Genomic DNA, 12952 nt, shown 5'->3' with positions numbered 1-12952 from the left:
CCTTTTTGGATCCAGACCAAAATACAGCTGACCCTGGCACAACACAGGTTTGAACTGCTCAGATCCACTTATATGAGGATTTTTTTTCAATAGTAAATTCTACAGTACTTCATGCTCTATGGTTGGTCAAATGATGTGGAACTGTGTATATGAAGGACTGACTGTAAATTGCACACAGGATTTTGACAGTGTGGAGGGTTGCTGCCCCTAAACTCCAGGTTGTTCAAGGGTAAACTTATACCCGAGCCCAGAATCATAGACTCAAAGAATATTTTAGTGCAATGGTACATGAACATGATCTATTCAATCTTTCTCACTTTATTCATGAAGACACTGAGGTAGAGGATATCCAGGGATTTGTCCAAAGTCATCAGCTACTGTGTGACAGACTGAGGACCAAAACCCAGATCTTCTGGGTCTCTTTAGTGCATTTACCACAAAAGAATCCTCTGCAGAAGTTCTTGGGCATCACAGTAGCTGGTCATGGAAGGTGTCTGTCCAGGACTGTTAGCCCCAAGGGGTTGGCCAGCAGGGAGATTTTCTACCTACAGCAGCTTCTCCTCTAAATGTTATCAGCAGCTCCAGGAAGGGACTCAGTAAGAAGGCCAATAGTGTTGAAAATCCAGAGACCCATGGAGTATTTTAGGGAGTAGTTTCCAAAGATCCTAGCTAAACCTGGCTCCCATAATTGTGCCCCTGTCTGTAGGGATGATAAAGGGGGAATTGCATCCAGGGAAGCCTTTAGCGCTCAGTGCCCAGGTGTCCTCCATAGACAGGTGATGGGGATGGGCAGGGGAATGGTTGCAGTTAGGTGAGACAGGTATCACTACCCAGGCATGAGAGAACAGAGGTAAGGGTAAAATAATTACCATGAATTAGATGCCTAAGTGCCAGGAATTGCACTGGGGGTTTTCCATCCATTATTTTATATAACCCTAATCACAGCCCCGATCTCACAGATGACAATATTCATGCAGAAGAAGCTGAACTGTAGTAAGTGGGAAACAAGCCCCAGATGGGACAGGGAATTCAAGACACACTGAAAAAAGAGCTACAGTGATAGCAAAGATCATCAAGCATTTGTTATTGCCCCTCACTGAGTCAGCTGCTGGGGATGAATGGGAAACAAGGGTCCAGAAAGAAGCACCGGGAACTAGGAAGACCTAGTTGTCGCCATAGTATGTGTACCCTATGGGCTGTGGGGCTGTGGGCAGATGACTAGGATTTAGTCTGAAAAGTGTTATGATTGGGAAGGACAGGGTTCCATGGGGACTCGGAGGAGGGGCAAGCATCTCAGGCTGGGGACGGAACAGGGCAATGAAGGCCTCACAGAGGAAGTGACCCCTGAGTGAGAACTGAAGGATGAATAGGCATCAGCAGATGAAGTGGGAAGGAAATGTGGTGCAAGTAGAATGAATCACATATGCAAAGCCTGCTATTAAGAGAACCTGCACAGAAGTTTGTTGGAGTTGATCATAGACGTTAGACGGACGCGGAAGGGGACAAGACTGAAAAGCTAAGTCAAGCACATTATTAGTTGAGCTTGAAGATCATGTCAAGGAATTTGGATTTTTTTTTTTAACTCTCCCGAGAATTAGAGAGACGCTGACAATTTTCAACAGGGAGATGACATGACCTGATTTCAGAGTCACTGATCCTTGGACCAGGATTGCTCTCTGCTCTGGTTTTGTTGGGCGGATGAAAGATGGAATTCGGTCTAGGATGAATCTGTACAGTGGCCCTCATGAGGCGGAGCTGATGGGAGCCAACAGGTGTTAATTATCCCTGACTGGGAGCCGGGCCCTCCAGGCACCTCAGTAGTTCTGTGTCACCGACAGCGCTTGGCTGTGTATGTGTCTGTTTACACTCTCTGCCCAACTCCGAGTCATTTGTATTCACTTTTTCATCTTGCTTCCTTGAGAGTTTTGTCCTCTTTTAATAAAGGACCCAAGATGTTGTTCAACAGAGGTGGTGAATTATTTTTGCTGTATTAAGTGTAAGTAGCTGGCTTTTTTTTTAAAACTAACCTCTGTGGTGTGTTTGCCCTTCCTTTTCCTCCTCAATACGTGCCAGCCCTGAGCTGGGACAATGGCTCAGGATACTCAGCTGCCTTGGATGGCTTTGGAAATATTGACTGTGAGTTTGGATCTGGCCCTGTGATGCAATCTGACCTCGCTGAACTCTGGGACCACAGTATTCGGAGGGATTTCCAGGCAGGAGGAAGGCAGGAAAGATTCTCTTGTAAAATATGAATGAACACAAAACTCAGGCCTTAGCTATATCTGTATGTACATTAAAATGTCTAGAGAAGCTGCTTAAAATATGCTTACTGAATAAAAGAGTGAAGTGCTTTCCTATTTTTTATAACTGAAACAAAATGTTCATGAAATGATGGTTACCCTTATATGTGCATTTTCTCCATTCATCTCCTCTCCTCTTCTTTTCCATTTCACTCTATTTAAAAAGAATATGCTAGGAGAGGGTATAGCTCAAGTGGTGTTTATCACGCACGAGGTTCTGGATTCAACCCCCCAGGGCCTCCTCTAAAAATAAAGCAAACGTAATTACCATCACCACCACCACCACCCCTCCCCGTCCCCACCAAAAATAATATGCTGCTTACAAACCACTAAAATGATTTCAGAACTCACTAATGATTGGGTTTTAACCTGCAGTTTGAGAAACACTGTTGCAGAGAATTTAACCAAAATGTATTTTTCCTAAGCATCCCACTATGGCAAAGAAACTATTTCTACCTGAACTATGGAGTTACTAAGTCCTACCTAATTGTTGGGGTGCCTGAAGATTGGTGAAGATTTCCACAGCGGCTTTTGCCTCATTGGAAGAGTAGCAATATAATTTTTTTTCAAGCCCTATCTTTATGTGGTTATGAGATGGTAAACTTTTGAATCCCACTGTAGTCAGGAGGATGTTTAGTAGTGTTTGATAGCTGTCTACTGGTTCCTTCCCGTGAGAAATCTATTTTCAGTTCACACTTTAATCAAAGAGTTATTCCTCTGACTAAAACAAATGATATAGTGGCCGTACTGCTGATCACTAACTCTGGAACAGCTGACTAGAATGCAGAATGCTGAGATCAGAGTGAGGAAGCTGCAGGGCTAGGCACGTAGGAGAAGCTGCCATTCCTGTGTTCTACAGTAGTTAGAAGCATGAGTTTTAAAGATTCTATACAATTTTTTTTATTGCAATATAAAAAAGACTATTGAAGGGAGCGTTCCACTCAGCATTGTTGTTAATTGCACCTTAGACCTGAAAATAAATGAATGAGTAGAGAGACCTTAGACTTTTCCATGTGCCATGATGAAAATACAAAAACCTTTTTAGTCCCAGCCATTGTGGAATAAAACCATGGGAAGAAGATTGGAACAATAAAGGTAAGAAGATAAACCTAGATGGAGCAGACCAAGACAAAGACATCTTCTCTGAGTCTCCTGGACTAAGAGGTTTCCTCCAGTTCCTTAGTGAAGGAAGAATTAGAAATTGATGTGAGAACCTCAATGGAGGTGTTGGTTATGCGCAATTATACTTTCAATAAATGAGCAGTCTACATTACATGCGTCTCCTTTCACACTGTGGACTCAGCCCTTCTCCCAAATCAGTTGCGTGGCCTTAATAAATCCTAAGGCTGTGACCCAAATTAAAACAGACAAACCTATTCTCAACTGGTCCTGTCCTGTCCTACATGAGTGTAGTTTTAGCTCTGCATTCAGCAACTGTAACTTAAAAAAATATATATTTCCCTTCCTGCTGTGGTCTGAATGTTTGTGCACCCCCAGAATTCATGTTGAAATTCTAACCCCCAGAGGTGATGCTACTAGCAGATGGGGCCTTTGGGAGGTGCTTAAGTGAAACCCTCACGCCTAGGAATAGTGCCTTACAAAAGAGACTCCAGAGAGACCCCTGGCCCCTTCTGCCATGAAGACACTAGGAGAGTGTGTGACCCAGAGAGGGGTCCCCACCCAACCACGCTGGCACCCCCTAATCTTGGACTTCCAGTCCCTAGGACCATGAGCAACAAATTTCTGTTGCTTATAATCTATCCAGTCTCTGCTATTTTGGTACAGCACCCAAACAGACTAAGATACTTCCCTTAGGACTTGAATTACTGGAGATTCTCAGCAACAACTTTCAGGAGGGGAGCTCGCAAATTCTCCGCACTTGTTTTCTGCAACACCGTGCAGGGGGCTTTGTGTGTTTGCTTGCCAAGCCCCCTTGCTCTCTTTCTCCAGGGATCACATCCCTTTCAGTTGCACCTTCCTCAGGAACCCAGTTCTTAATGAGCTGCTTTCCCTCTGCGCTAGCTTTTGACTCCTCCTTTCCTCCAAAAGCATACTTGTATGTGTCGCAGTGTCTCAGAACTGGGATTAATCTCCTTAGCATTTTTGCTAATATGTTCATGAATTAAGGAAGACAGTTCCTCTGGAGGACATTTTCACTTTGAGCCCTTCCATGCCCTAACGCATAGGTTAGACATAATTAGGCCAACACTTTCTTTTCTTCATCTTGACGAGGGACCCAAGGATCAAAGAAGTTGTTAATTTATCCTAGTTCCTCCTCAAAAGGAATGTCCTACCAGTCAGAGTTTTAAGTTTCCTGGTCCGTCATTAAGGTGTATTTTTCTAAGGGGAAAAAAGGGCATGGTTGTTTTTGGGGCTTTATGGTTTTTCATAGAGATTATTGGTGAATTTATTCTGATATGTATTGGAGCACTAAAAGCTGGTTTGTAACATATTGTGAGAATAAAAAGGAAACAGGCCTGGAATACTTCAACTGAATATGTTAAGTCTTGCTGCTGATCCATGTTCATTGCTCTTCTAGAGGTTCTGTGAGATACTCAGATTAAATACAAGGAGAAAATGGGAAAAGAAACAAACTAACATCTTCTGAACGCTTACCTATTTCAAGGGCTTATGCACACCATCTCACTCAGGGATGCAGAGAACTAGAAAGAGCATCACTCACATTCCTACAATGAAAAGAAAAAAAAACACGAATTACAAGTTCTTGACTTTTTTGAAACCTGTCAGAGAATCTGTCACAGGGTAACCACCTGGCCCAACATCTAAAGAGAGAGAGGCCACCGCAGGCAGAGACTAGACGTGGGCACTGACTTACCTGGTGAAGACACAAGTGGACACTGGTTAGAAGAGTTCCACTGGGGGACTAGAGAATTGGCGGAGGCCAAGTGTGTGCTGGTGAGAGAGTGTGAAGCCCCCAGGGGCCACAGAAATTGGGTGAAACTGCAATCTTTTCAAGCTTTTTCTCCACGAGCCCTACTGAGCACGTGCAGGAAAGGTTGGAGAGAATCCTAAGAAAGTGTCCTTAAAGAGGGGAGGTGGGGAGCTGCTAAAGGGTGGTCCCAGGATTCCACCTGGACCCCTCCCCCCAAAATTTCCCGTGGAGTGAAAACTTCTAATCTGTAGAAGGAAGGGCAACAAACAGAGTTATTTATTGTATGCTAGTGAAAACCCATGGTAGCCAGAGGAAGGGAACTAGGAAGAAAACACTATACCATTAGGGAAGGGGCAGAAATAAGAGCTATGTTGGCCCATAACTGCAGCCAGGGGGGCAGAAGCGCTGAGGTGACCATGTCTTTGAGGAGCAGAGACACCCCAGGAGCAATGAGCACACCGAAGGCCAACGCTCAGATATGCGCTTCTGAATACCATTCTTCAGTAAAGGAAATCAGGGTTCCTTAGAAAAGTGATCCAGAGCTGAGGCAGGGAAAATAGAGGGTGATCCTGGAGCATTTTGAGGTATCGAAAAGGAAGTAATTGGAGGGGGGAGCTAGTTTCATGTTAAAAGGCCACAAGCACCAAAGGAGCTCCTGTTGGCCAAATTTGTAATAATTTGAGCAATGAAATAAAAGATGGTTGGATTATAACCCAAAGAATGAAGTAAATATCCATGAGCCTATACTAATATAAATGAATCACTGAATAAATATATAAAGGGAGAAGGAATAAATTGTCCTTATAGAACAATTCCAAATAATAAATGTTGACAGAATGAGAAAACTCACCATCGGACCACAGTAAAAATGGCCATAGTCAGGTTCCACTGATGGGTGCTAAAAATTGGTAGGTGGAAGTGTGAGGCGAAACGAAATATTTATAGCATCTCAAAGTATTTTTCTCTAAATATTTATTACTTACAAAGGGGAAAATAGTAATTTACAGTGCAGGAATCAGGAAAAAAAACACCTTAACCAAGTGATCTCCAGTACTGTGTTACAACATCATGTAATTTGTGAGAAGATGCCCTGAAGGGAGGCCCCCTCCTCAGTGCTGTTTTTCCAAATAGAGCAAAACCTCAATCCAATCGTAATGCATTTCTTGGGATCTCTAACTACATCAAATATATGTCTAAACATATTACTAGCTATTTGAAGATAAGGATGTCAAATGTGTTTATTTTTCTTTGCATTCAGTCCTTCTAAAGAGATAAAATAGAATACAAACTTCGGAAAAGGAGGAAAATATACCAGCCATAAGTGCTAATATAATACTTGTTACTAAATATGACACACCGCTCTGAACTTCCCTGTTCCCAAGGTAAAAAGAGAATCATGAGGAATAAACATCAGACTTTGTGAGAATAAAGTTTTCCACCAATATATATATATTTTTGCACCACTCTATGCATGTGTTTCAAGAGAGGGGAAAACCTTATCATTCCACTCCTAATTTACCTTTGAATGTTCATTCTTCTCTTGTTTGAATATATTTTATATGTTTGCAATCACAGTGTAGATGTCATTTTGTGTTGTTTTATTCACTAATGTCATAAACATTTTTCATATTTCCACATAGTCTTCAAAGTATCATTTTAATGCTTGTGTGATACTCTGTCATGTGAAAATGTCATCATTTATTTACACATTTCTGTATTGTTGGACATTTAGGCACTTAATGTTTCTTGGTATTAAATTCTAGAAGACGTTTTTTTATGTGGGGGTCCCCAAAAGGGACATGGGGCAATGAAGCAATGTCATTGGTAGTGCTTTTACACAAAGCAGAAGAGAATTTCATGGGAATGTTGCACATACTCATTCTCCATCAGAGGTAGGGTCAGAAAATGTAAACCAGTGAGGTGAATTTTCCAGTGGCTCAGCAATTGTACATCTCTGTCTACCTTTCCAGTGTTTAGCATTGAACGTTTTGCTCAACTGAAGCTGAGTAAATGCATGATGATGTCAATATACATCCATCCTTATTATTCATTCCATCTCTGTACCTGCCTTTACTTTGGAGGAAAGTCCGCCTCAAGTCAGATTATTTCTAAGCTTTGATAAATAGCAGGGTCATGTGCTGGTAAGAAACAAAGTATTTACATGCTATAAAGGGACCACCAGGATGCCTTTGGTGTTAGGGGGAAAAACAGAAAACAAAAGGAATTTCAAAGCTACAAACCACAAAGATTAATAATATATATAGCAGTGGGGTGAGTAATAGTCTTCAAGAACCCATGGTTTCCAATTCCTTCCTTCAAAACTAGGTGAAAAATCAGCGAGCTTTTCAATGTTTTCAAGTGGATTATGTAGATAATTAGAAACTATTTTACTGTTGGGCTATGAGATACTGAAGTGTAACAACAACAACAAAAATCTTCATAAAGAAGCCAGGGTTTCTAAAGGGCCAAGTGTCTGCTCATTTACAAAAAAAAAACTACATGTTTTAAACTCTTGAGTATCAAGTTCTTAATCTTCACCGATATGTTTTCCTTCTAAGTATCTTACCCTTTTCAATTATATTCTTCATGATTGGAGTGATGATTTAAAAACAAAAATTTAATCATCTTCCAGTTGGGTGATTATTTTCATTTTTTGGTTTTCTAGCCATGAAATTATATTTCCCCTTCTTTGAAAGTTTTATTTTTCTGAGTCCTAGGATTCACCTGTGACTCAATGCAAAATTTACATTTCTTTACTATAACATATGCCAAGATGATATGATAATGTCTTGGGTGTTCTGTAGTTTCGGTACTATACGTCTGGTATAAAACTGGTATGAATTCTTTCCACTTACCCTTCTTGAGAGCATGTGAGTTGCTCCATCTAATTACTGATATTTTTCATCAGCTCTTAAAAATTATCAGCTACTATCCCTCCAAATATTGCTTCATTATTATTTATATTCTCTCCTTCTGGAACTATGATTAAATAATCATAGATCATTCTTATCTGCCCTTGATGTCTTTTTTTTAAGCTTAGTTTTTTTAGAGGGTGGCAAGTAGGTTTATTTTTATTTCTTTATTTACTTATTTAGCGGAAGTGCTAGGGATCAAACCCAGGACTTCATGCATGCTAAGCACGCACTCTACCACTGAGCTGTATCCTCCCCTGAACTCCTCTTTTATATTTCCCAACTCTTTGTCTGTGGACAATTTCTTAATATCATCTTCAGGCCCACCAATTCTTTTCTCAGCTGTGTGTAATGTGCTAATCTGTCCACACAATTTTATTCTTAATTACTAGATTTTCTTTTTCACTTCTGTGTTATTTATAATTTATCTTTTATATTGCCATTTGCCTGAACCAATTTATTTAAAAAGTCTATGTGTATGGATTTTATTACTGTTAACTATTAATAATCTGGCTTCCTAAGTAAGCATATACAATAAAAAAATACTTTAAGGAAATTGACAATGAATAATTTTTTAGTATTGAGCCATGAAATACCTGGAATATACTTATTGTTAAAAAGGGCATTTGTTATTTATCCGAAATTCAAATTAAACTTAGTATCTTATATTTTTGTTAGGTCTGGCAACCCTAGGAAAGATTGAAGAGCACTATACTGAGTAATGTGACATTCCTTACTCATTAGCAATAAAGTCAAAGACATACCTCAGGGGCAGGGGAGAGGGTGTACCTCGGTGGTAGAGTGTGTGCTTAACATGCATGAGGTCCTGGGTTCAATCCCCAGTACCTCCACTGAAAAAAAAAAAGATCAAAGTCATACTTTGCCAGTTTGCAGTAATCAGGTATTATAGACTCTAAACATTTCGTCCATAGTCCATGTCCCAGTTCTTCAGGTATCTCCTGATTCATGAGCAGGGATATGTTTGCCCAGGCACCTGGCTTTCTCCCGGATCATGTGTGTACTGTAAATCATGTGTAACCTGAACATATTCTCATGTTTCTAAAAAGCTCACTTACCTGCTAAAATGACTTGTTTCCGACAGTTTTGCAATGCAAGGTTCAAATTGGTACCTTAGAAACATGACAAATTATTACTTGTCATAGATTTTTCCAGCAGGTTGCAAACTGTCACAATCATAAATGTGAAAAAGATGTGATCATTGTAGCAATGACTTTCATGCTGTTTTGTTGAGTCCTAAGGTTTGTCTGAGGTGTTTCTAAGGCTACCGTGAGGGGTAGAGTTCTCAGTCCCTGATCAAATCCAGGTCTCTTAGTTTTTATCTGGTCTGTGTATGTGGGCTCTCTACGCATATTTCACTTGCATAAAGGGTTCTGCTGTTAAGAAATAATTTGAAAACCAATAATTTGGAGACACATAGGCTCTGATGTAAGAAAAACTTGTGTCTTACCTGGGTTTGGCCACTTAACTTCTGTGGAACCTTAGACTGGTTACTTAACCTCTCTACACCTGTTTTTCAAATGAGAGAAGAGAATAATAGAACTTTCCTCACAGTTCTTTTTTATTTTTCCTTTTTGTTGTGTTAAGAGCACTTGGCATGAGATCTGCCCTTGTAACAAAATTTTAAGTGCACGGTACAGTATTGTTTGTTAACTACAGGTACTATGGTACAGCGTATCTCTAGAACCTGTTCGTCTTGCATGTATGAAATGTTATATGCATTAAACAGCAACTCCCCACTCCTCTCTTTCCCTCACTTCTGGCAACCACCATTCCACTCTCTGTTTCTGTGAGTCTGCCTATGTTAGATCCTCATGTAAGTGGAATCATGCAGCCTTTGTCTCTCATGACTGGATTTATCTCACTTAGCATCATGTCCTTCAGGTTCATCCATGTTGTTATGGCAGGACTTCCTTCTTTTTAAAGGCAGGATATTCTTCTGTTGTATGTAAATGCCATATTTTATTTATCCATGGATCCATTAATGGGCATTTAGGTTGTTTCCATATCATAGTTACTGTGAAATAGAGCTGCAGTGAACATGGAAGTGCTTGTATCTCTTTGAGTTCCTGATTTTCATTCCTTTGAATATATGCCCAAGAGTGGGATTGCTAGATAATACGGTAAGGAAAAAATGAGATAATTAATTTAAAATATTTAGTACGGCAGCTGGTATGTCGTAAATAAACAGTAAATGTTAGCTACTATAATTATTATTATTTTATATTAAGAGTAATCTTTGATTCATTTAATAATTATTTGAACTGATAGTAGCTTCTATTTTGAGCCAGTGATGAATATACTTTTTCTCCTGTAATCTTCACAACAAGACGCTGAGGTCATCGCGTTCTTATTCTAGGGGGGAGGAAATACCTGGGCAGATTGGTGAGCCGCAGTGTTCATTCAGCTGGAAGTGCCAGACTGGGGTTTTGAACTTGAGTATCCTGAATCCAAGTACAGTATTTTTCCTATTCAACCCAAACTATCTCCTCCAGAGTCAACAAGGAGCACATTGATCATTATTTATAATATCATTTAGATTTTTAGATCTGTGGATTTTGTAGTTTTGCAGAAAAGTTGCATTATAAAACAATTACTCATTGTCCTCATTCCAAGCATCCATATTAATGTGATTAATGTAAGAGATCAGAAGAATTTTTGAGGACCTTTGTGTCAGGTGCTCTCTGATTTCTTACTTCCTGGATTCCGGAGGACTGTTGTTTACTGCGTCAATTGATGTAGCCTTCAGGAGTGAAGGAAAGCCCTTTGTCGCCTCACTCTTTGAATAGCCTTGCATCACTTTCCTATAATTATTTCTGTAGGTTAATGACATCAAAGAGCATTCTGCAGCAGATAAGGTGAACTGCTTCTGATAAATATATCATTATGGCAAATCATACTAAGGAGGGCTTCTTTTCTATGCTGCTGAAATACTCAAATGCCTTATTTTTTTCAAGTGTTAAAATATTTTCTAATTAGCACACCAGGGTATCCCAGTCATTGGAGATGGCAACCTAGAGTCATGTCACTAGGGATTTTTTGTCTGCTGGTGAACTGGCATCAATTTGAAATAACCTTTCTTTCACTGGAATTTCCATTTTAATATATACAAGTAAACTATCAATGGAACACTCGTCTCCTCTCTCTTTAGTTCCTATAATATTGTTGCTGTTCATGAAACATCATTTCGTGTCTGGAGCTTTACACAAATTGTATCACTTAATATTTATTACAACCCAGCAAAGTAAGTCTTATTCTATCTGTAAGATGAGGAAACTGAAGCCAAGGATGTTAATACTGCCCACTTCAAGTTTCACTTCCTGTACGTGAAGCAGCTAAAATGGATTCTCAAGTTTTGTTACTTCTAAAACTGAGGCTTCTTCTCAGTATAAATACAAGTAAACCCAAATATTAAATAATTCCACAAATGATGCACATGCTTACAGGTATATAGGAAGGCACCACTTAGGGTACAGTGAAAATCAGTGTGATGAATACAGTAATAGTAAACACTTTTTAAGGGTTTATTATGAGCTAAGCATTGTGCAGTACATTACAGATATTAACTAACTTATGCAAAAAGTCCTAGAAGTAAGTATGTCTTTATATCCAAATTACAGATGAGAACACTGAGGTGTAGATAAGTAAGTCACTCTGACAACATTCCGCATCTAATAAGTGTGGGTTTTGACTGGATTCTGTGTGATCAAAGCCCTCCTCTTCACCCTCTAGCTGATGCAGTGATTTGGGTTCTAGTCATTCCCTTCCTTAATATCTTGCCAAGTTCTGAATCAGTGCCATATTTTGGATGCTGCCAGAAATTGTGTATTGATTTAGTCTAGGGGGATTGAAATCTGGTTTCTCTTCCAGGCTCTCTCTGTATCTTATGGAAATAAGGGAGAATGTCTCTCATGCTAAGTCTCCCTTAATCTAGTGCTTTTCCTGCATAAGCTTATAAATAATGCTTAGTTTTAGTTTGGAAGATGCATTTTTCTTTTTTCTTTCTTTTTCTTTTTTTTTCTTTTTTTTCTTTTTTTGAGTTTCATGGTTTTATTAACACAAATACGATGTGCACGAGCTGTCTATTCATTTTCTTCACTGCGCAGCCTGGCATTGGGATTGGTCACTCTGATGGCCAGCTGGGCTGCTCTTTCCACAATGGCTTTGCGGTTCTTGGAGGAGACGTTGTGAGCCATCTCAGCACAGTAAGATTTGTTGCACATCAGCAGCACTTCGAGCTCCTTGACATTGTGAACCAGGAACTCGCGGAAGCCGCTGGGCAGCATGTGCTTTGTTTTCTTGTTGCTCCCATAGCCGATGCTGGGCATCGGGATCTGGCCCTTGAATCTCCTGCGCACCCTGTTGTCAGTGCCTCTGGGTTTCCGCCAGTTCTGCTTAATTTTGACATATCGGTCTGACTGGTGCCGGATGAACTTCTCGGTCCTCTTTTTGACGATCTTGGGCGTCACGAGGGGTCTGAGGGCGGCCATGATGCCGACTAGGAGATGGCTGTCACCTCTGTAGGCAGCGCAGAAGAAGAGGAAGATGCATTTTTCTATCATTTAAAACAAATACTCTTGATTCTCTTTTTAGAAATACATGTTATTTCTAAATACTTTTCATTTTATTTCTGTATATTATTTATAGATTTTTAAAAAGTGTAGGAAAACTTATTATTATATGTGCTGCTGAAGCAAGCATAAGCTTCTAATTTTAAAACTAGTTTTGTGTCATAATTTTTAAAAACACAAATCATTAAATCCCTATTCTATTATGAACCTATTTTTAATTACTTTCTATATCTTAATTTTCATTTTCCTTTGTTTTGA

At 39.7% G+C, this 12952-nt stretch overlaps 1 protein-coding gene across 1 annotated transcript; it reads right to left on the bottom strand.

Annotated features, from left to right (window-relative positions):
• Positions 1 to 12162: 12162 nt before the first annotated feature.
• On the bottom strand, positions 12163 to 12656 carry LOC105105827 (large ribosomal subunit protein eL32). Its single transcript, XM_031466834.2, has one exon. The coding sequence runs from the start codon at positions 12611 to 12613 to the stop codon at positions 12206 to 12208; it is 408 nt and encodes a 135-aa protein (XP_031322694.1). The 5' UTR covers positions 12614 to 12656; the 3' UTR covers positions 12163 to 12205.
• Positions 12657 to 12952: the final 296 nt, after the last annotated feature.

The sequence above is a fragment of the Camelus dromedarius genome, chromosome 15 (assembly GCF_036321535.1).
Source record: "Camelus dromedarius isolate mCamDro1 chromosome 15, mCamDro1.pat, whole genome shotgun sequence".
In the NCBI taxonomy this organism is placed as follows: domain Eukaryota; kingdom Metazoa; phylum Chordata; class Mammalia; order Artiodactyla; family Camelidae; genus Camelus; species Camelus dromedarius.
This window is presented reverse-complemented; position numbering and strand designations above follow the sequence as displayed.

Coding starts and splice junctions, on each gene's coding strand:
- LOC105105827 (XM_031466834.2), bottom strand. CDS start 12,613: ATGGCCGCCCTCAGACCCCTCGTGACGCCCAAGATCGTCAAAAAGAGG.